Raw genomic sequence first — 24,387 nt, 5'->3', positions numbered from 1 at the left:
CCTCATCCAATTCACATTCTGCTTGTTGCAGCATAATATGACGATCAAGTCTAACAACAGTGGAGGATGATTGCAGTCAGCTTAAATTATTGTGATCATCTCAAATAAGTGCAGTTAGGTGATTATGTAATAATTGTGACAGACAATAAACAGCACTTAAAGCTTTCATCTTTGAGAGAGAGAGGAGAAAATCAAGCTCCACACTTGCTTCAGTTCTGAAAACATTCACAGTTGTTTCTGTCCTTCCTTCCATTGTGAGAAGATGACTTGCTAGAGTATAGTGAATGTCCATTTTTTGTGACTGACTAAAGATCAGCATTTTAGGGTGTCAGCTCATATTTTGGTTAACAGTGGGATAAAACAGGACTGATCCTGTATCAGCTGTCTGCTGTGCAGTCTCAGTGAGTGGATGTAATTCCCAGGTACACCAGTTACTTATGTGTAAGCATAAAAGGTGGAACAGATTTATGAACTAGCCTAATTACATTCACATAATTTATATGAAAAGGCCAGTGAGTGCCAACTGGGATGCTGAACGATTTTCAAGGAGTGCTTGTGACCCCCTAACACTCTCACCCCAGCACTGTGCCTGGGTTCTTGCTTTCATGCCCATGTAGACCTTTAATAGGCCCTTTTGACAAGAAATTGAGGTCCGTTAACACTAGGTAAAATAAATTCTGCTATTGATTTAAGGATAACTATTACCAAGCATTGCGCTCCGCCAAAGAGACACTTTGATATGACCATACTCCCTAAGCTCCTCACAGCAGTGCAGCCTGAGATGGATGCCACAGTACATTCTTCATCTAACAATTCCTTCACAGCTACACTAAAGCTAACTTCTGCTACGCTAAAGTCTTTAAAGCATCTTTAAAGCACAAACCGCCTTCATTGTAACGTTAGTCAGCAGCTGTAAAATGCTGACGCAAAGCTTCTTCCTGTCAGTTTCCTCATCAGTTGAGAAGCCATTGAAACTGAGGTAAGGTTGTTTTTGCTTTGAACACATGTTAACTGTACATGTATTCAGACGTCATTGCTATTTTTGTATTGCAGCGAGTACTTCCAGCAGAAACAACATGGAAATGTGGAAAGGGTCTGTTTCAGTGCAGTTAAACTGTAAAAAAAATGTATTTCTGTCTCCCTTGTCTTGTTCTCTTTGACTCCATTCTCTGTTTGCTCAGTTCTTACACTGCATTAGCACATAATTGCTAGACTTAATGCTTTGCTCCAAAACATAATTATTATTACCATCATTTGCCTTTTTTGTGCACAGAGGAGAATGCTGCGAAGGGGATGAAGCTGTGTCAGGCCAGCTGAGTTTTGACATATATCTGAAATGTGTTTGTGTTAAATTGTCGCCCCAGTTTAGCTGGCTCTGCCGCTGACATTGGCAGTCCCATTTAATTCCTACCCTTTCGTCTGTGTCAGTTTGTGGGTAAATATAAAGTAGTTTTGTGCTGAAAGGGTGTTTAAGGTCACTGCAACCGGCAGAACTTGGACAAGATCGCTTTTGCGAAATGACTCAAGGAATGGGTTTGTCATCACACACACACACACACACGTGCACAGGCACACATATAGAGTGCAGTTCACTCAGACAGTAAAAGGAAAGAAAAACATTTCCTCAGCCCTGAGGATTTCACCCCATCCCCCATCTATCCAGTGTATGGATAGTAAGGGTAGAGCAGGGCAATGCTGAACTCAAATCAATTGGAAGCACAGCAGTGTGTGGAAATAGAATTAGGAGCAACCAAGAGCTTGTGTTGATGTGTGTGTGTGTGTGTGTGTGTGTGTGTGTGTGTGTGTGTGTGTGTGTGTGTGTGTGTGTGTACAGAAAGAGAGTATCTTGACTGATAGTGCATGTGCAGAGAGGGTAAAAAAAGCTGAAACGAATGAGATTACTATGTCAGAGGAGAGAGAGAGCGAGAGAAAGAGAGCGAGATGGCATGGTAGTATTTCTGAGGGAAACGGCTTGCCTGATATACCAAATTTGCAAAACTTTTACATAGTTCAGTTGAATCCCTGAAATCATCAAACAGGCATTCAGAGTAGTTTGGTGTGAAATGACTGATTGTAGAGAAACTTACCGACTCTTTCTTCACAGAGGTGGTGATGGGAACGAGTCATGATGTCTACGCAAAAATAGCCGTTTTAATTACCATATAAAATAACCAGTGAACCTACATGTCTCTTCAGAGTTTTATATGTTGATGTTGATATTGGTAAAATAGTGATTCACCCAAAATAGTACACATCATAATGTAGCGTTATGGAGTCCTGAAGAGTGTGAATTAACAGTCTCAGTTTTGCCTTGGTCTCAACATCATTTGGACTGTTTCGGTTTTGTCTTGGTTTCAGAGTAAGTTGGACCTGGTAACTTGTTTTCAAGAGCAGTTGAGCGCAGTGCCTCCATCTGATGTAACTGGAAACGAAACTTTTTTTCATCATTCTTGAATATCAACAAAATTAAACTAACCTAAAAAATAAACAACCAGAATGAAACAGTCCTTTCTCTACATGTTTAAATAAAGTGTGTTCAGTTGAATTGGGTTTCCAGTCCTGGATTTTGTAATGGATTGTAGCTTGGTAAATGGTGGCCTTTCAGTTGGTTCAGTTACCTACAATGATTACAAAATCCAGGATCAGAAGTTGGAATCGATGTCCAGATTTGAAAACCTCTATTTTAGAGTGTGGATCCTGTCAACAACATTGTGAACAATTCTGACTCACTCAAGTTTTTCTAGAACTGAACACACTGTGTGACTTCTGCATCTCAACAAATGAATTATTGAGAAGTTGGTGGAAGCCCTCTTTAAAGTCCAGTCATGAAGGGTTTTATGTGATGGTGAATTAATGAATGTGCATGTGGGTGCATATGCGTCTCTGTTTCTGCTTAAAAATGCTTAAAAATAAGTATTCCCTTTGTGTGCTGCGCTGAACACTAAACGCTGCAGACGTCATCCATGTTCCTGTTTGCTCTTTGGTCAGGCTTTGTAAGAGGAAGGTTTTTATAAATGTTTTTCAGTTCTCAGTCATTGTAATGGTGAAATCTGTGTATGTTGAAAGCGGTGGAAAAAGACAGTTCATGGTCGTCACATACTGGATTTGTTTTCCTCTCTCTCTCTCTATCTCTCTCTCTCTCTCTCTCTCTCTCTCTGTGAGTGCTGTTGGAGATTTATTTTGATCCATATCCAGGCTGATGGTGCTGCTTGCTGACTGACAGAGCCCACATTACTGCAGCATGTTAGGTTAGCAGGCTACCTTGTTTACCCTACAATAGATTGGAAGCGGAGTGAGGAAAAAAGCAGCAGCAGACGTCTCTCAGGGCAGGGGTAGGAAACAGTGTAGTAGCATACACACACACACACACACACACACACACACACACACACACGTCTACACACATCCACACGCTTTACCTCTGCTCACCTCAGTATACTATGCAGCCACTTTTGTGTCAGTGTATTTTTCATCATGGTACAGAGATGTGTAGTGCTAAGCATGCAGGGATTGGGATACCATTTATTATATGTCTGTATCAATTGTCATAACTGTCAATTAACAGTTGGGATGATGGATTTGCTAGCATAGGCCTACATGCTTATACTGTTACAGTGATCTGCCTAGCTAGTTATCATCACCTTAGTGAACTCTTTCAGGGCTAAGTACTAATTCGAAAAAATAACCATTGACATTGATCAACATAGTATTCTAGTTTATATTCTGGTGCACTTAGCGAGCTTCATTCAGGCCTGAAATATTGGTCTGAACTTGAATATAGACTGACAACCTTCTGTCCAAGGCTGTCTCAATCCACAGCACAAGTTATGACTAGGTTTTGAGTTTGAAACTGTCCCATGTCCAGCAAAAATCTGCAGTAAAATTTACTCATCAATTGATTTGCTTTGTTATTTCCCACACATCAATTTTCTCAGTGTGGACTTTATGGACCTCATTGCAAGATTTCCCAATGGCACAAGTGGGTGAATATCAATTAAAAATTGTTTTAAGGTATTATAATCAATTGTTTTAATTATTATACCTTATTATAACTTTTATTAAAAGTGAAGGGTGTGGGCTTGTAAGTGGTGCAACCCTCTAAGCACTGGCCCTATCCTCAGGAGAGCAGATGTTCAATTCCCAGTGATGCCACAGCCATCCGTGGCCGGGTCTCCAGAAGAACACAATTGGCTTCTTTCTCTCTCTGGGTAGGATGGCTCTCCTTACATGATGCTAACCAGTGCAGGTGTCTGTTAGTTGATGTAACTGAATTGGCAGTTAGCGGACTTCTCCAAGCGCATTCACCCATCCAACAATGATAACTGACTTACTAAAGATTCTCTTTCAATTGAAGACACATCGCTGAAGCTCAAACAAATAAACAGTACTCTCTGCTGACGTCTAAATCAATCTGTGTTTCAGAGTTTGGACATGTGCTGCTTTTTTTTGTGGAATCATGATGTCATTCAGTACAGGCTGTTTGTCATTACTGATATTTTAGCCTTCTATTAGGCTGTAGATATGCTGACCGTGTGACTTCCAGCTTTAGTACTTTCTCTGCCATGTTTCATTCACTTTCATCAAAGGTTCCAAGAGATAAAACGAGAAGCTTCAAAAGTTTGAAGGTAAATTAGAGAAAAGAAAGAAGCTAATCTCTTTTTTGTCTCTGAGGAGAAGCTAATGAGTGAGTGAGTTTATCATTCAGCTGTGCTCAACATTTCAATCAAACCGTGCAGGGAGCGGAGAAGTAAGCAGACGCCGAGGTGTGTGTGGGACCAGCGTGATGGGCATCGATGTGATGTGGAGGATGTGTGTTCATTCTCATCAAGGACGCATTCATCTAAGACCTGTCCTCCAAATCAAAATGAAATAAAGGGAAGAATGAATGCTTAAATGAACATTTCAGTGTTTTCAAGCTCACAACAGCTCATAAAAGTGACATCTGTGAAAGTGAATGTGCCCAGATTTGCAACACCTTAGCAGTGGACCATGAACGGCTGTGGTTTATAAGTGCTGATTAGCTGAGTGCTTAACATTTTAAGCATCTTTGCAATTTTACTGTAGGCTGCACTCTCAGAAAGGGTAATTGTAGTCTTACATTAAAAAGCATTGCCAAGGTTAAATCACTCTTGTCAATGGAGCTTTAATACAGCCTTAAATTTTGGACCAAATTCAAATACAGTCTTTAAACTTCATATTGAGCCCAGTTTGACCCATGTCTTTAACACTTTAACATTCCAGGTTTATTTCATACAAAGGCTTATTATTCAGTAAATACAAGGACTTCACTGCAAACTAAGGGAGCTATTCTTAGCGTATAGCAGTGTCTAATAAAACATTGGGACCAAAGCTCAACAAAACTCTGTCCAATGTTGACCCGAACTGTCCATCATTAGATAAATAGTGTAAAAAATAATATGAAATATTATTATATTGATATACTGCGATGGACTGGCGACCTGTCCAGGGTGTATCCTGCCTTTCGCCCGAAGACTGCTGGGATAGGCTCCAGCATCCCCCCGCGACCCTGACAGAGAAGCGGCTTAGAAAATGGATGGATGGATTATTATAGTGATATACTAAATCAAACAGCAGCTCTTTTTTCATTAAGCAATGCTTTCAAACACCTGTTTAATCCCAGCACTCCTGTTATACATAGAGCATATTATATGTTAATGTTAATAACAAAATTGAAATGGACAAAGGGAAAGAGCGCCTCTTTTCTTTGCAATTACATATTTGATTTCTATTGTATTACAGTCATTCAGAATGATTTTGAAAACGTATTCGACCAAGTTCCATTTTATTTTTCATAGACTTTCACCTGTCAATCATTCCATCAGGGCAGGACCAACAGCACAGGACCAACAACAGCGGAAAGGGCTTTATCTGAAGCAGGGCAGCCAAGAGTTTGCAGTTATTCCTTTGTTGTCAGATGAGGTGAAGGTGAAGCACAATGTTGCTTACTGTGTCTTTATACATGACCTGATGAGTTGGACGTTTGGACAAGCTTTCTGGACGTTCCTGGACGTTGTTGATAAACATGAGGCTGTGGCTTCAAATTTGAGGGTACTGAAATTTGACGTTTCAGTTCCACCTTAAACAGTGCAGTAGTTACAATTAAAATGGAAAAATTAAACATGACATTTCATTTAGAGTTGTCCTTTGCATATAAGAGTGGGGCATTTAAATTCAAAATTAGAAATACACTGCCATTTTACATTTCCATTTTCATATTTTGCTACTGACATTGATACCAAATTTTTGAACGAAATAAATATAAGCATATATGTTCAATATAGTCATTTTGGGTGCACTGAATTATACTGTACTGAATTGATTTGTGTTTTATCTACCCTGCATCTGTTATTTCCCAAGCATAGGCCTTGTGAACCTTTAATGAGCTCTTAAATTCTGTCAACAACAGAAATGACTGCATCCAGTGTGATAGAAGTAAATTAAGGTAATGAAGGTAGGGGGAATAATAACCTAAATGTGAAATGTTAACCAAGGCCGAAGTTACTCAAGCCCGACACATATATGGGGCAGTTGTGGGCTGGAGGTTAGGGAACCAGCCTTGTGACCAAAAGGTAGCTGGTTTGATCTCCTGAGCCAACAGTACATGACTGAGATGCCCTTGAGTACAACACCTAACCCCCAACTGCTCCTCAGGCACTGCAGTTAGGGCTGCCCACCGCTCCAGGCAAGTGTGCTCACTGCCCCCCAGTGTGTGTCTTCACTGGTGTGTATGTGGTGTCCCACTGCAGAGAAATTGGGCAATTTGGGCAATGGGTCTAATAAGGGTCATTTAATCTTAATTAAAAAAAAAAAAAAAAAAAACAACTAGGGTTCAAATGTTAAAAAAATTATATCCAAAAACAATGTGAGCTGTTGTTGTCCAGTCGGGTTCAGACAAATATTTCAGGCTCTAGTTGTCAGTATGTTAGTGGTGGGCACAAGGGTCTGCTTAAGTGTAATGTCAGCACTTAGCAGCACACACTCTTCTGTGTGTCTTGAGCCTAGTCATCAGAGCGAGGTCAGGAGTGTGAGAAGATTAGAGAGGCTGCAGAAGCTCAAGACATTTTCTCAGTCTCACTGGAAGCGGAAATCTGGCCTGTGCTCTTCTGACCCATTTTAAATGTGCGCACACGCACGCACACACACACACACACACACACACACACACACACACACACACACACACACACATACACACATACATTTGTAATCCTGTCATTGTGGGCTATCCCCATTGACATCTACAGTGCTGTGGTCAGTTTTGTAACCTGGATCTTAGGGCCACATGTTTGTAATCCTGTCTTTGTGGGGAATGCCCATTGATATTTACTTTATTGCAGTCAGTAGTATAACTTGGGACTTCACACACACATTTGCAATCCTTTTATTCTGGGGCATTCCCGTTGACATCTATAGTACTGTGGTCAGTGGTGTAACTTTGATCTTATGGACACACATTTGTAATCCTCACTTGGTCAGTGGTGGTCAGTGGTGCAGCTTGGATCTTATAGACAAACATTTGTCATCTTCTCTTCATGGATTATTCCCATTGACATCTATACATTACTGTATTCAGTGGTGCACCTTGGATCTTGTGGCTGCCAGTACTGAAAAAATAAATGGGCTTGGCATACAAAAATCATCTTCTATAAATAAAAAAATGAAAATGAATTAGCTTGTTTGGTTGGTAAAGTCAATATCTTATTCATTTGGTTTGGTTAGGTTCTCACTGCAACAACTCAAGTTGATATATGTGTGTGTTCTCTGATTCGGCAGGGATGCAAGTTTTGTATTAAAATGTATAAATCTACCCATTATATTTCATTTAAATTAAGATGCTTAATGTCCTGATGAGTCAGTTTGAATTTGACCAGTCATCAGTGTGGGTTGCTGATGCCTGGCCCAGCTTATAAAAAAATATGTTCTGCAGCATTGTGATGGACTGGCAACCTGTCCAGGGTGTATCCTGCCTTCCACTCAATGACAGTTGATGTGTTGACAGTCCCCCCCCCCCCGACCCAGAAGGAGAAACGGCTTAGAAGATGTGTGAAGATGTGTTCCGCAGTACCAAAATCAGATCCTTCACAAAATCAAAATGCTATTGCTCATCTGCTATTTTTAGCTAACCTTAACCTCAGTAACCAAAGGAAAATATTTAGGGCCTTAGATAAAACTGCCTCTCTGTGAAAAAAAGCTTTCTTCATCATAGTGACCATCCAAAGATCCACAATAACCATTTCAACTCATACCTTTGTATAAACTCATAAGCTTGTAATGTAAATTCATAACTTACATACTAGTATATGGTACTTATTGAAAAACAGGCCTTATGATTAACAACTGACATTACCAAATATATTCTTTGTATATATACAGTATATTGCCAAAAGTGTTCATTCACCCATCCAAATCATTAAATTCAGGTATTCCAGTCACTTCCATGGCCACAGGTGTATAAAACCAAGCACCTAGGCATGCAGACTGCTTCTACAAATATTTGTGAAAGAATGGGTCGCTCTCAGGAACTCATGGTACCATGATAGAATCCCACCTGTGCAACAAGTCCAGTTGTGAAATTTCTTCACTACTAAATATTTCACAGTTAACTGTGAGTTGTATTATAACAAAGTAGAAGTGATTGGGAACAACAGCAAGTGGTAGGCCACATAAAATGACAGTGCAGGGTCAGCAGATGCTTAGGAGCATAGTGCACAGAGGTCGCCAACTTTCTGCAGAGTCAATCGCTACAGACCTCCAAACTTTATGTGGCCTTCAGATTAGCTCAAGAACAGCAATGAGAGCTTCATGGAATGAGTTTCCATGGCTGAGCAGCTGCATCCAAGCCTTACATCACTAAACGCATTGCAAAGTGTCGAATGCAGTGGTGTAAAGCGCTGCCACTGGACTCTAGAGTAGTGGAGAGTTCTCTGGAGTGATGAATCACGTGTCTCTGTCTGGCAATCCAATGGACGAGTCTGGGTTTAACGGTTGCCAGGAGAACGGTATTTGTCTGACTGCATTGTGTAAAGTTTGGTGGAGGGGGGATTATGGTGTGGTGTTGCTGGACTCAGCTCATTAGTTCCAGTGAAAGGAACTCTCACCAAGAGATTTCATGCTCCCAACTTTGTAGAAACAGTTTGGGGACGGCCCCTTCCTGTTCCAACATGAATGTGCACCAGTGCACAAAGCAAGATTCATAAAGACATGGATGAGTGAGTTTGGTGTGGAAGAACTTGACTGGCCTGCACAGAGTCCTGACCTCAACCTGACAGAACACCTTTGGGATGAATTAGAGCGGAGACTGTAAGCCAGGCCTTCTCATCCAACATCAGTGTCTGACCTCACAAATGCGCTTCTGAAGGAATGGTCTAAAATTCCTATAAAGACACTTAAACCTTGTGGAAAGCCTTTCCAGAAGAGTTGAAGCTGTTATAGCTGCAAATGGTGGGCCAACATCACATTACACTCTGTGGATTAAGAATGGGATGTCACTCAAGTTCATATGTGTGTGAAGGCAGACGAGTGAATACTTTTGACAATATAATGTATTTTGCGGCCCTCACACTAAAAGCCAAGTTAGCATAGACGACTTGACTGATTGTAAATAGAAAAAGGAGGGGTTTGTAACAAGGTCAAAAATAAATTGGGGTAAAAAGTAATTTTTTTCCTGTGGAAACATCATCAAATAAAAAGTACCTGTATTCAGTTTCAATAATACTTGCGTGAAGTACAGATATTCCAATAATACTTAAGTACAGTATTGAGGTACAATAACCCAAGTATTTTTCACCCCTGCTTTATGTCCTCATCATGTTGGGGAGTTTTTGTCCCCACAAGGAGCTAAATACATGGTCTTACACACATGCACACACACTGACCTGGCAGTGTTGCGTCTGACACCTTGTGAGTGGTTGATTACAGTGGTGGAGGATCACTATACTGGTGCAGGATTATATGGGAGTTACTTGCATAAGAGCGCCAGTGCTTATACTCTGAAGCTGTTTGAGCAGAGGCAACCTGTCTGTTCCCACCACTCTGTCGCTAGTGCTTGGTGAGCACTGTGCTATCCATTGATTGATATTCCATGCATGGAAACTCACCCACCATATCAAATTACGCCTTTGCTCAGAATGTTCACATGGCAACATGCGTCAAAATTAAATTGTCTGCAAAAAACAAATTGATGCAGGGACATCTGTGCCCATTTATGTTTTTTTTTTTTTTTTTAAGCAGATGCAGTTTGTATTACCTATTTTTCATTGTTTTCTTTTTCCTAGCTGGCACGATGCTATTTATTTAATTTACATCTGTGGTGTGTACAGCAGATTGCAACAGCAGTGAAACAGCAGTGAAACAAATGTCTGTTCTTCTAAGGCCAAAAACTAAATTATTTTCTTTGACCAGCAGTCTTAGATTTACAGTATTTTAACAAGAGGCACAATCTCATCCTCATCTGGTAGGCAAAGGCCTTTTTATTATTTGACATTGTGTTCAGTGGCCTATAATCTGATCATATTTTGAATGTTGTGGTTTGCCCTGAGTTTTTCCATAACTGACACTTGTTGAATGTTTGACGCTTGTTCGTTTTTGAATCTACGTTGCTAATGTTTAGAAGCCTATATTGTTAACAGTGAGTTTGAGAAAGTCTTAGCCTTTATTTTGCACTGTTGATTAAGGCTACTAGTAATTAAATCTTCTGCCTCCATGCTCTGAAGAACACCAGACATAAAGGAACACACGTTTTTGTACTATTTCATACATTTCATTTTGGCTGGATTTTGCTGGCATGAGACTCCATACATGCCTCTTAGATACAAGATCACATGTACTATATCAAGACATACTCGAAAATGCCATGTTGAGGCCTGCAGCGCGGAGGGTGCATTGCCTCATTCCTTTTTTCATGTGCCTGAAATGTCATCATATATGTTCACCTTTCACTGTAATCCTGGCAGAGTGGATTTGTGGATTTGTGGATTGATGGTGAGATTGATGTCACATAGCTGTTCTTTACTGCATAAAGCCATGTAATCCATAAGCCCTAATGATTAAATTCTATAACAATATAGCCAGGAAAGCTCATGCTAGGTCAGCAGTTTCTGAGAAATATATTAGGTCCTCAACCTTAAAAGAACGGTTTGGCAAAAAATGAAATGTACACAATTTTCCACTTACCCCGGATTTATTCGATCAGCAAAGACATGTTTGGTGTCTAAAATTTGCTTCTTAGGTTTAGTGTTAGAGCTACACTACTAATGCTGCTACCACTCACTAGAAATCGGAAGTCACCCAAATCTTCTCCATAAATACAACCCCTTCTTCTCTCATCTTGCTCAAACCACATCCAGGTCTTCATCAAGGTTGTGTAGACTTGTCAGTGTGGTTTTGGAGAATATAACCTACTGTGAGCTGTAAAAATGAACACTGGTTAGCAGAACACTGTAGTCAACCACTGTAGACAGTGTTGTTGTGCCAAATTGTAACCTTCTTGCAGAATCCAGCTCCACTTTGAACACATGCATGCCACACGGGCATGTGGATGCTATATTAGCTGCGTATTTTCTGTTGTTTATAATTTTAATAAATCTTCTCTTAGAAAATTCAAGATTAACAGTATTTGAAAATGGAAAAAAGGGATCTTGAACATAATCTGGACTGAAGTGTGACATTATGGACTTGTGGTGTGTGGCTACCTGCAGTGCTCAGCTGTACAGTTTAACTTTAAGTTCACAGAAGGATGTACTGTGTCCTAAACCACATCAACTAGTCTGCACAACCTTAAAGAAGGTCTGGATGTGGTCTGAGCAGATAGAGAGAAGCTTTGGGGAAGTATTTACTGAAAATATTTGGGTGACTACTGATTTGTAGTGTTTGTTAGCAACATGATCCTTGAAGCTCCAGTTCTAAACTACAGGAGCCAAATTTGGACACCAAACAAGTCTTGGCTGATTGACCACATACCCCCCACCCCCTTGACAAAGAAAACATCAAAGACAAAATATATTTCATTATATCATTTTGTTATAGTCCATAAAATATTCTGACAATTGAAACTATTAATGCCTTGACATGATTAAGAATGGTTGATGAAATGTTTTCAGTAGGCCCATTGATAATGTCACTGTGCTCTTAAATATAAAGGTGTCAAAGGATTTCCCTTGGAGTGATGGCATAGAATAACCAGGTCTGGTTCCATTTAGAACCTTTCAAGAAATGATTTTTTAGAAGAAACATTTAATAAATGTGAATTTGAAAAGTGTTTTAAAGTTTAAAGAACCTCCAACCATTCAAGTCAAGAACCATTTAGGAGCCTTTATTTTTTTAAGAGTGTAGACTACGTCCCCTCTGTATGTTCTGTTGTTTTCTGTATTTGCCTCCAAGCTGAGTGTTTCTGCAGCTCCACTGTGGTTAAACATAACCCCTCCATGCTGCTTTTTAATACAAATCCTACCGTGGCCCTTTTTTCCAGAATTTGACCCCTAAGCGTCAGGGTTTTAGTTTGTAATATTAATCCCTAATCGCCCGCATTAGGCCCGGGCACTGCGTCTTTTCAGATGCATCCTCCTCCGCAGAGCGATTTCGCCACGTTCCCGCCTCTCTTGGCGCTGGCGATGAGGGGAGTCGCGGCACGTTTGGGATTGGGATTCAGGGGCCCTGTCACGCTGATTCCTCCACCAGCACATCAAAGCCTTTTGGGGAAGGGCCTTTGAAGTGGCTCCAAAAAAACAACGCACGGCTCCCTCCTTCGCCAACCGCGTCCAATGCAGGAGAATGGGAAGCGGAGATGTCATTACTGAAGGATGGCCTAATAGAACGTAACCGTAAATCATTCTTTTTTCATTCAATCTGTCATTGACCATGGAAGTTAACAGCCCACGTACTAGAGGCAAGTGTGCTGGTGTATTTCAGTGATATGCTTGCCCAAGGTCTAAATCCATCTGACAGAATCATCAAACGACTGCCAAACCACAGCTTCGCCTTGAGAATACAAATATCTGTTTACATAAGCCATTGTACATCTGAGGAATGGTTATCTATATTTAATATTTTAATTACAAATTGCTTGCTTGGAGCCAGATAAGGAATTTCAGAAAATACCAAGTGATATTTGACAAGCTTTTGTTGGTACATGAATGCAACTCTAGTATAAGGGCAAAACGAATGCCTTGTTTATTATGACATAAGGCTGTCTAGGTTTTCATTTTAAGACATACGCTGGAATGCCAAACAATGGCATTAATAATGCAGATGCATCAGTGCCAGTAACTAGCGCTATTCAAGTCAGTGTTCATATGCAGTAGCATATTAAAGACTACTAAGGTGTATATAGAGGGAAAAATATCACAATACCAATAATGAATGTAAGTATTTGTGATAATAAAGTTCTGCCTTGCAGGATCTCTCAGAGGTTAGTGGAGCTGGTTGGCCGCATCTTTCACAGCTTTTGATCCAACTCTTCCCAGATTTCAATTAGGTTCAATAAGCAATGATGAGGCCAAAGATAAAATTTACACGTTTTCCCATTACCCCAGATGTAGTTGATCAAGGTGTGTGAAGATTGCACCTTTAGTTATGCACAGCAGCTACGTAATGGAATAATATGACATGGCAAGCATTTGCAAAATGTTTGTTTTTCATCTACATTGAAAATAAATAAATGTGTGCAATACATTCTCTTTCTTCTTTCAGCAACAACAATGGCAGTTTACATAAGCCATTGAACATCTGAGGAATAAGACAATCGTTTCACAGACAGTAAATAAATCACACTCTGTATTTAACTTCAGCCTTAGTTATTCAGAATAAGTGGTTCATTGTTATAATATCCTTCCAGGATTTTGTGCATTGAGAGGAAAACTCCTATGAATGCATATGCATGAGTCAAAAGCACAAAAGAGCTGCAACCCTTTCATCTTATTACAAACTAAAGAGCCACTGCCCCTTTTTGGTAAATCCAAACAGCCACTTTTTAACTCCAAAATACATTTTGCTGCACAATATTTAAATCTGCCTCTTAGTGTCTCTTTAAAGGGAAACTTAATATTAGGGGAACTTTTGTTGAGAGGACACAGCTTGTGAGTGGCTTCTGACTTTTGCGCAGTGCTGTATGTGTTTTAATCTTCAAATCAATTCATTATTTAACTGTGCATCATTTTATTTTATGCAGTGTTGTAACAAGTATACAAATATTCAGTGATTACAACAGAAACTGATATCAGTGCAGCTGCTGGGGATGGTATAAGATGGCTCATTAAATGTAATGAAGCATTGTTGACTTGAAAACAAATAAACATATTAAAGTGGGAAAGCTGTGGATTTGTTGTATGTTGTATGGCCTGCGGTAGCAGCACTGGCATGGATCCTGACCCACAGCTTTCTCCAAGGACATTTAAATGCAATTTAATGTAACTCAACTTTATGCAGTAAAATGGAACTAGAGCAACACACGCACGCCCTGGCATACACGGCCGTCCCAGCAGAGCCATCTGCTAATGCTGCTGAGGTGATTACATTAGGATTTCATCATGTCAGCAGCATGTCCAACATGGCACACTTCCGTCTCCTCCAGCACTGAGTGCGCTGTGGTAACCTCTACTGCGCGCACACACACACACACACACACACACACACACACACACACACACACACACACACAAAACCATGTCACACTGACGCTAACATGTATACTGCAGTATTGACAGGTGTGTGTTTTTGTCAGAAGCGTGAGTGGCACGTGTGCTTCTTTATCTGTCTGTGTGAGTATATGCAGACACGCTTGTATTCGTCTGAATTGGAGCTACAGGCTGCTTTGCTGCTTGTTTTTTTTTCTTTCTGATCAGGACACACACTGTGTCCCATTTCTCTTCTTTATCTACATCTTCAAAAAATCCACTGCAGTCTCCACTCTCAGACTGACACGATTCCATAATCTGTTCCTCAAATATGTGCCAATGTAGAGAATATAATTACACGCTGCAGTGAAAAGCATCATTCCACAAAACCATATATAATTTTTATTTAATAAGTAGTTTTTCTTAACAGTCAACCTATGACCTTAAAGGCCAGACAGGATCTCATATCGAGAATACACATCTGGGGACATCCTGTTAACATTGGTGTTGATTTGTGGCGAAATCCGCTACATACAATGGTATGCCCCCACATTCCTCTAGTCTGTGCTCATTTAACGTCTGGAATCGATAACACAAACAAAACAAGCAGCTGTCAAACAAGCCTGCTAGAGAATAGGCCATCTAGAGGAACAAACTAGCTAAGAAACTAGCTAGCAAAACAAGGTATCTAAAGAAACAAATTAGCTAGCAAAGCATCAGTAGCACAAATCCATTCTTCAAAATGAGAATATCAGAAATGCCCTTTAGTTTTGTCAAAGTTGTGCTCAATAATGGCATTGCATGGCAGATTGTAGATCAATTTCAATTAGCTGTAGTTACCAGGTTACTATGACAAGTGAAAGACTTCTGCATTTAAGGGTTCAGATAAAAAGAAAAGGAATGATCTAGCAATCAGTAGTGTTGGGGCTTCCTGAGAACAACATGAAGGAACATCTAAATCACCAGGGAAAGCACTGCTTACATTTTGCATTTTGACAGCAGAATTGTTAAGGCTGTGCCTCAAGACACAAACTTTTCATCAGACCCAGGCCCATAAAAGCCAGATCATAATAGAATAGATGCGTTTGACCTGATGAAAAAAAAGTTGAAAGATCTGGGTCTAAAAGCAAAAGCAAGACAATGCGTCTCAAAGAAGTAGCCCCAAATTCCCGGTGGGACAGTCTTCAAAAACCACCAGTGTTTTCTTGCATGTCAGCTTTTTTCTACTAAATCAGAACCACGTTGTGCTTGATACAAAACCAAGGTGAGAATTTGTATGTGGATTCATGTGTGTAGCACATCTAAGCAAAACTAGATGGTCTCAAACATCAGTGTACGTTACTCATAGTCAAGCTCATTAATAAACATGTTAAGTCGGCCTTAATAGGCCTATAACACAAATATAACCATTTTATTTACTATACAAATTTAGCCATGAACCTAACCTTCTGAGTTTTTATTTGTAAAGCTGATAATTATAAGATTGTGAACAATCTGAAAAAAAGCTTTCTGCATGTACCTCTCTGCCATTAATTAAAAGAAAAGTAAGCTCTAGGCCAAATTCTTATCTCCAAACTATCAGAAGACATCACAGAAGACAGGTGGAACTTTCTCTAAGGAATCTTGTAAAACTCTTCTGACGTCTGGTTCTTAAAACTGTGGCTATGAACAATTCTGACTTGGTAAGTTTCTCTGGAACAGAACATTTCACATCAAACCACTCTGAATGACTTTTAGTAAAAAAAGTCAAAAAGGATGGTGAATTAATTAGAGGTTAAATAGTTTACCGTAAAGTCTAAAAACTATAACGCTTAGCAAATTAATAAAAATACTGTTTATTGTGTTTGTGCTAGACAAAACACCATTCTCAAACAATTTGATCAGCAGCAGATCAACAGTGAAATGTACAAACAAGGTCCACTGCAGCTGCTGTGCTGTTTTCTATATGGACTAGAAGTTGTCACTGCAAACACATGTGTTCCTAAGATCCTGCTGAGCTTTATGGCTGCTTCCTCTCTAAATGATAAACACTAAGTGACTTGCGAGACTTGGGGCCCTGCTGGCGAAAATCGAGACTGCTTAGCAGGGGTTCCAAAGCCACATCCACATGCTTTACCTATTAAAGAAACGTGTTTTCCATCATTACAGTGTAGGCGCTCTGGAATTCAGCACTAGATGCAATAATGTAGTAGATTTTCATAATTACACATCTTTGAATAGTTAATATTATTTAGCAAACTTAACAAATTAACATAGAATGAAATTAAATTCATTCTCTGTCTTTCTCAATATGGCAATTATTGCCTTTGAAGCATCATCAGTATCATTACATTAATTCAAAATCATACAGTTCATAAACTGGCAGATTATAAAAGAGAACCCTTACTTTTGTTTTTTTGGTTTTGTGCAGATTGTTCAATAGATTGTGTCCTGAATTGCAGTTTCAGTCAAGAATTTTCATCTTGGTCTGTCATTTATTGTATGTTTATTAGAAAGCATTCCTAAAAATAAAATTTCTTATATGTTTTTTAAACTTTACTTACAGTTCTAGGAAAATTCACATTTACAAAAATGGTTCTTTGAAAAAACATACACTTTTTTAAACAACTGAGGTTCTTTAGGGAGCCAAAAGTGGTTCTTCTATGGCATTGTTCCAGAAACCTTTATCTTTGAAAGGTTAGCTGTCTTCACTTTTTTATGACACTAAAGCAGGGGTCTTTAATTAAAATTGAATAAGGTCTAGTTAGAGAAAATTTCATCATAATGTCTAACTTGCATCATGATTCAGTGCCAAATACTGTTTACTGAAGTAGCCTAGTAGGTATATCAACAGCTCATGTAGTCAACAACCGAATGTCAAATCAAATAAAGTACAATTCAGTCATATTTCAACAACATTTGCTTCTCCCCTCGTCCCTCCCCTGTCCCTCACTCGAGTCTCAATGCTCATCGTAATGCACAGATCTGATTGGCTGAGTAGCGTCATGGTGTCATATTTACAACGCATGCGATTGGTCTGTGAGTCTCCCAGGCTGCTAAAGCTACCATAAAGGGTAGAAAAGTTACGCTGATTAAAATAAGACCACCCCATTGAAATTACAGAATTCACCATAGTTTATTGGTTGTAGGTCCAGGTCCGCATAGGACAGCTTCTGGTTCCGGACTCTGACCGCGGTCTGCTTATTAGTGAACTCTGCACTAAAGAATTTTTTTTTTCTGATTAATTTATCCCAACAGTAAAAATGTTTCAGCATAGCAGAAGCATCTAGTAGGCTAGTTACCTCTACTGGTGTATGTTATGTACATTAGCATACAGCAAAAATATACCATACTGTCTTGTACTGTGTCTTGCTGATATAATTCCATTTACAGCAGTCCAGCATTTGATCAAGTGCTGGTGCTTTGCATTATGGAAGTTTCTTCTTTTTGAGTCTGCTTTTTGCAACAAGACCACTTTTCATGTTTTCTTACAGCAATTCATATTTAGGAAAGGCACTTTTCTGACCTATTACAAAGCACTGATGCAGTGACTGTGTGTTCATACCTGGCTGCTTTCCATGAATGCAGTCCTGAAAGCAAAGCCTGTTCTAGGCCAAAAGGTCAAGTTTTTGATGGGTATGTATGTGTATATAACACGTTGGTCTGTTTGTGCTCTTTTGCAGGGGTCTCTTCAGCAGCAGTTACACTGAAACCCACTACAAGGAGGATGGACAAGCTATTACTGACACTCACAACACTACGGTAGGGTGGATGCCGAACAGCTGGTTGGATAATTGAAGCTGCAGTTTTTTGCTTGAAGTGCACATACAGTTGCATGCAATATATGCCAAGTGACATACTTAAGTTCAAGAAAGTCAACTATTTTAAGTTTAAAGCTCTGTTACTTTATTTGTATATATCTCACTCAAGGGGAGCAGTAGCATAGAAGTCAAAGAAAGATCTGGGAGACCAAGAACATCAAAATAAAACCTTACTTGCAGTCTCTTCACAATAGGCAACATATGCAAAGCAGCATAAGATGTAGATTAGATAAGATGTAGTTAATCAATAAAGATGTGTTTGAAGTCTGAAATTTGCTTCTCTGTTTTTTTTCACTGGAGCTTCGAGGCTAAAGTAGGTAACAAGTAATGGAGTTTTATGGCTGCCCATTACCATTAGGAACGTAAATCATCACACTTGCCTCAATTTTTGACTCTAGTATACTTTAGTAGATAAAAATAAGGAAAAAAATCAGGCTTCAAGATTGCTACTGCTAATGTTTTTATTAGTGCTGTCAAAGATAACATGTCAATAATGTATTGATTTTTTAATGATGCAATTTCCTAACTTGACCCTTTGAACCATCTGTGGTTGTACAGGCTGAAGCCCAAATGCTAAAGTGATGTATGTTGCTATGACTCCACAACTCTCTTGTTCAGTTACAGCTTTTAAATGGCTCTGTTGATGGTTCCTCTAGTTACTTCCAGCTAGTTCATTAGTGAATTTATCACTGAAGTACAAGAAGTCTAGAGCACTGTTTACAAACAAAACATGAGCAATGCCAGCAGTAACTGTAATTCACTGGACAGTGCTTGTGGGAGAGCTGACTAGCAAACTAAAACACAAAAACAAAAGCAACAGAAAAGTGGAAAGTTCCCTGTTAGAGCTGCCTCTGTAACAAGAACACACTAAATGCATGAATGAGAATGAAAGTGTAAGGGCTACAGTAGCAGCGGGGTTGGAATCAATATATGTTAGTTGGTACATGCAAACACTGTTGTGATGGTTGTGGCTGATCAAAATCAGACACTTTATTTGCTGAATGGAAATCAAATGATTTTCATGTTCAGTTGAAACGAACAGTGTGTTTGCATGATGAAAATAATAGTATTGAATTGTTTAAAGTAATTGTGTTGTGCTAGAGTTTGGTCTCAAAATTAGTCTTGGTTTTGATATTATTGTGACTCTGGGTAAGGTGGAAATTATTCTCGAGACTGTTTTTCTTTAATTCATTTATATGCATAATTATGAATATCAACAACACAATCTATTGAAATAGACTAAAACAGTAATTTCTATACATATATTATTAAATTTACAGTGAACTACAAATTAATAGAAATTTTTTCCCCTTTCACCTTTTTAATTTTATATTCTGAAAAAATCTTAATCTGCTCTCGGTCTTGTCTCAGTCTCAGCTACTACAAAGTCTTGATCTTGACTCAGACTCAATGTGTCCAGGTTGCAGTCTTGTCTCAGAATCACCTTTGATTGTCTTGACTACAAATCTAGTAATAAATACATTCTGCTAAACTTTACTTTGTCCTCTCAATACAGCATTACAACATGTACTGATTTTTAAATGGAAATCTTTCTTCAGATCTGTGCAAATATGCTAATAATTGCTTTAACATGATTAACTACACAAAATTCTACCATTAATCGCAATTAATTATTTTAAACATTTGACAGCACTAGATTTTAACTACATTTAGCATGGCTATTTGAGATTTGAGGCCTGTGGTTTACATGGTGCTATTAGGTGGCTTAAAGCTTCCATTGCATGTTGGCTGCATTAACTTCATAGTGCCAGTGAAAAACTCATAGACCTCATCCTTCAACGCTGGTGCTGCTCCAGGTCTGCCGTAGAGGACAGCATGTTGACTCCATTGTCAGGCCTCATTTGGGTCATCTAATGAATTCTGTAGAGAAGTATAATTAGACCAGCGCACAAAGCAACAGCTGACAGACTTGACAACATGTCACCTTCCTCCTTTCCCCATCAAATGCTTTAGACAGCGTGCCGATGTTCATTCATTGCATGTAGCTGTGATTTCTGCTTTCATAATCCTTTCAAAAACACAATAAGGAGAGCTTTTTTCCTTCAAAGCTGAACAGCGGATTGAAAAGATTAGTTCGTTAAACGGAGGTGAGAGCAGTCTGACAAGCCTTTGGCAACAGCAGTTGAAAAATGGTTTGTAATATTACTTTGAGTTCCTTTTTATTTGCTCAAAGCACTGACAGTGGGTTTTTTGTCACTTATAATTGAAAGTGTGCGCTTATGTAAATAGGGAGAGAAGAGAAGAACTGACAGATGAAGAAAGCACAGCAAAATGAGGATATTCACCAGACTTCTTGCATCGACATGGCCAAAGCTGCTTTATAAATCATGATATACTGACTATAAGATTAATGTTTAAAATCAGTGCATACACAGCATCACTAGTTTATTGATGATGGCATGAAGCTATGCACACTTTGGCATGGTGTCAGCATTACCGATGAAAGTGAATGTTAATCAGAGGACACTATATATAGTTTATATATTATTTATTTAAGGTGACAGGATGACACTCTTTTATTTTCGTTGGGTGATAATAGGTTCCTCTGGAATTCAACATGACATTTGTCAATCATGGCTTCCAAAAAAATAAACATCCAGTTTATTTCACCACTGCAGTTGGCACCAAAAGTTTGGAAAATTGAACTCCAAACAGAACATTGCACTTACCTCTGCAGTCTATGGAACGTTACTTCTGGCAGTGGCAGAATTTTCTGTCACGGCTGCTTTGAAAACAATGCAATATCCGTTTTGCTGTAAAGTGTGCTACCAGCATATGAACACTGCATAATTTGTATCTACACCCATTTAGTATTTTGTCAGGTACACTGAAAAAAGAAATTTAGTGTAAAATTAAAGTAATGTACTTTCATTTAGTAATTCACAGTTTAAGCTCCAACCCCACCACTACAGTATTGAAGCACAGTCATGTTTGTTTTCAAAATGCTTTTCAAATAATGGCTAATTACTGTAAACTTCTTGACAAATTGTTTCAAAGCACCATTTTCCAAGCAATATGCTGTATTTAAGGAATGCAGTAGATAAATGCAGTGTTTTATGCTGTACATTTACATCAGTACTTTATGGGGTAAATAATTCTTTACATTTCCTTACACTATGTGCACTTTGTAGGTTTAAAGTTACTGACTGTAGCACTTCTGTTGCAGCCGCCATCTATCCATCTAACCCATCTGTTAGTGGAAAGGGACCACCATAGGACCTCTACCACCCAGATACTATTCGGGTGGTGGACCGTTCTCAGCACAGAAGTAATTTTGACTTGGTAGTGGCATAGTAGTGTGTTTTGCACTGGGGTGAGTGCTGCTTTTCTATTGATGGATGGGTTTGAGGGCTGGCCAAAAAATAGCAAGCAAGCAACATTTATTTATATAGTGCTTTTTACAACAGGTGTTTCAATCAGTATTACAGAAAGAAAAATATAAGAAAAACCAGGTCCAAGCCCCCATGTGCAAGCCAGTAGTGACAGTGGCAAGGAAAAACTCCCTAAGAGCAAGAGAAAGAAACCTTGAGAGGATCCAAAACTCAGAAGGGGAACCCATCCTCCTCTAGTCGACACCGGATAGCAAACATTGTTAGTATAAAGTATTATAGTACAAAGCGGGAAAAACAGGTGGGGCAGTGGTTAATTTGATTAGTTTATGATTATGCAGCGGCAGCAGCAGCATCTGAGGGTGAGGATTGCACGGCGTGGTACAGTAAGAAGCTCAATGGTAGTTAAGCCGGTCCAGAAGGCTGGCAAGCAGTGGGCACCCAATCAAGCCAGAAGCAGCTATTAAATATGGAAAAGAAAGAAAAAAGAAATAACACACAGAGTTAGTTCTGTAATGAGTAACTGATCACAGATTACAGTATTAACAGGTCTAGATCTGACAGAGAAATCGAATTCCCAAAGGCTTGACTATTCAAGTAAGTTTTTAGCCTAGACTTAAAAATTGAGGCTGTGTCCTGGGCATTAACAGGAAGATTACTCCAAAGCTGGGGAGCTTTGTATGAGAAGGCTCTCCCCCCTAATGTAACTTTATTAATTCTAGGTACTAGTAGTACCTAGCCAGCACCTTGTGATCTAAGTAGATGTGATGGTTCATCATAAGAGAGAAGTTCACTCAGGTGCTGAGGGGCGAGTCTGTTTAGAGCTTTATAAGTAAGTAATAGAATTTCATAATCAATGCAAAATTTGACTGGTAACCAGTGTAGGCTTGATAAAACTGGGCTGATATGGTCAAACTTTCTGGTTCTTGTGAGGACTCTGGCTGCAGCATTCTGGACTAGCTGAAGCATGTTAAGGCTTTTGCTGGAACATCCAGACAGCAGGGTATTACAGTAATCTAGCCTTGAAGTAATAAATGCATGAACTACCTTTTCTGTATCCTGTAGATATAATGCATTTCTTAATTTAGCAATATTGGAGAGATGCAGGAAGGCTGTTCTAGAAATATTAGTTATACGTATTAATATATTAGTTAAATATTGCAAAATTTCCTTCGGGATCAATAAAGTATCTATCTATCTGTCTGTCTGTCTGTCTGTCTGTCTGTCTGTCTGTCTAGCTATCTGTCTGTCTATCTATGTGCGTCGAAGGACAAATCAGGGTCTATCATGACACCAAGATTTTTACAGATGAGTTTGATGCAACTGAAAAATTGTTAAGTTTAAATGTTAAGTTAGACAGTTTGTTTCTAGCTGCTTTTGGACCGAGAAGCAGGACCTCTGTTTTATCTGAGTTAAGTAGGAGAAAGTTACTCGACATCCAGTCTTTTATGTCTTTTATACACTCCTCAAGTTTCATTTTAATTTTGTCGTTCGGTCTCATAGCCATAGCAGTGGAAATTTATACCATGTTTACTGATAATGGTGCCCAATGGTAGCATATATATATTGTAAAAAATATAGGTCCTAAAACAGAGCCTTATGGAACACCATACTTTACTTTTGCAAGGACAAATGATTCACTGTTTACATTAACAAACTGATAGCGATCAGTGAGGTAAGGCCTGAACCAGGAAAGAGCTATTCCTGTTACCCCTATAAGGTTGTCTAGTCTATCTAGTAGGATAGTGTGGTCTATTGTGTCAATTGCCGCACTAAGATCAAGGAGAACTAGCAAAGACACATTTCTTTTTTCATAGAATAATAAAGATCATTTACAAAATTTACTAGTGCTGTCTCTGTAGTATGTACTATGATACAATCAGTAAACCCGCAAAGTGTGTCTATGTGGTAGGTATTTCATATAAAAAGTGGGTGAGTGTATCTTCAGTTCTTCATAAGCTAATTGTGTCGAGCACTGAGGCCAAATGCTTAGTAAATTCTTAGAATGCTTAGAAAAGTCATTCTGTATTTGCATTGGTTCTGCTATTAAATCAGCATGTCATGAAAGAAAGATGGCTGAGTATTACTAATACAAGCCCCAGACTTTACTCAGCAGGAGCAGTGTATTATTTAGAGGGACATTAGCTGAGTCACCGGCAGATATTTACAGATATGGACGTATATGGATTCAGTGTGTGTGTGTGTGTGTGTGTGTGTGTGTGTGTGTGTGTGTGTGTGTGTGTTTGAGATAGGGGCCTGTGGCAGATATATTGGGGAATTTGTTTTCTCTGTAAACCAGTACAGGAGAAACTTCGCTTGTTGGCAGTGTGGTGGTTCATGTCTTTAGGAAGACCAGCAGCACTACTGCCCAGGCCTTCCAAGCCAAACTTTACTTTTTAAAAACTTTACTGATTTAATACATTTTTTTGTTTCGTTTCAGGTTTAATTTATTTCATTTAAACCATTGAACAGAATGAATTTTTTTCTTAATTTATTTTTTTCCCCACTGAGTTTCACTAATAAAATCTGTGTATAAAACAATAATCACAATACATTTTAACGTCACCACTTTTTGTTTATTGACAGTGTTTTTTGCTGAAGTGTTCG

General features: G+C 39.0%; 1 protein-coding gene across 2 annotated transcripts in view; it reads left to right on the top strand.

The window, feature by feature from the left end:
- adam12 (ADAM metallopeptidase domain 12) overlaps nucleotides 1–24,387 on the top strand; it is a 185,124-nt gene that overhangs the window by 62,482 nt on the left and 98,255 nt on the right. For both annotated transcript variants that reach the window (XM_017713419.2, XM_017713418.2), the window contains exon 4: nucleotides 18,293–18,371. In XM_017713419.2, the coding sequence (XP_017568908.1) occupies nucleotides 18,293–18,371 (79 nt within the window). The remainder of the gene's footprint in view (nucleotides 1–18,292; nucleotides 18,372–24,387) is intronic.

The sequence above is a fragment of the Pygocentrus nattereri genome, chromosome 10 (genome assembly GCF_015220715.1).
Source record: "Pygocentrus nattereri isolate fPygNat1 chromosome 10, fPygNat1.pri, whole genome shotgun sequence".
NCBI lineage: Eukaryota > Metazoa > Chordata > Actinopteri > Characiformes > Serrasalmidae > Pygocentrus > Pygocentrus nattereri.
This window is presented reverse-complemented; position numbering and strand designations above follow the sequence as displayed.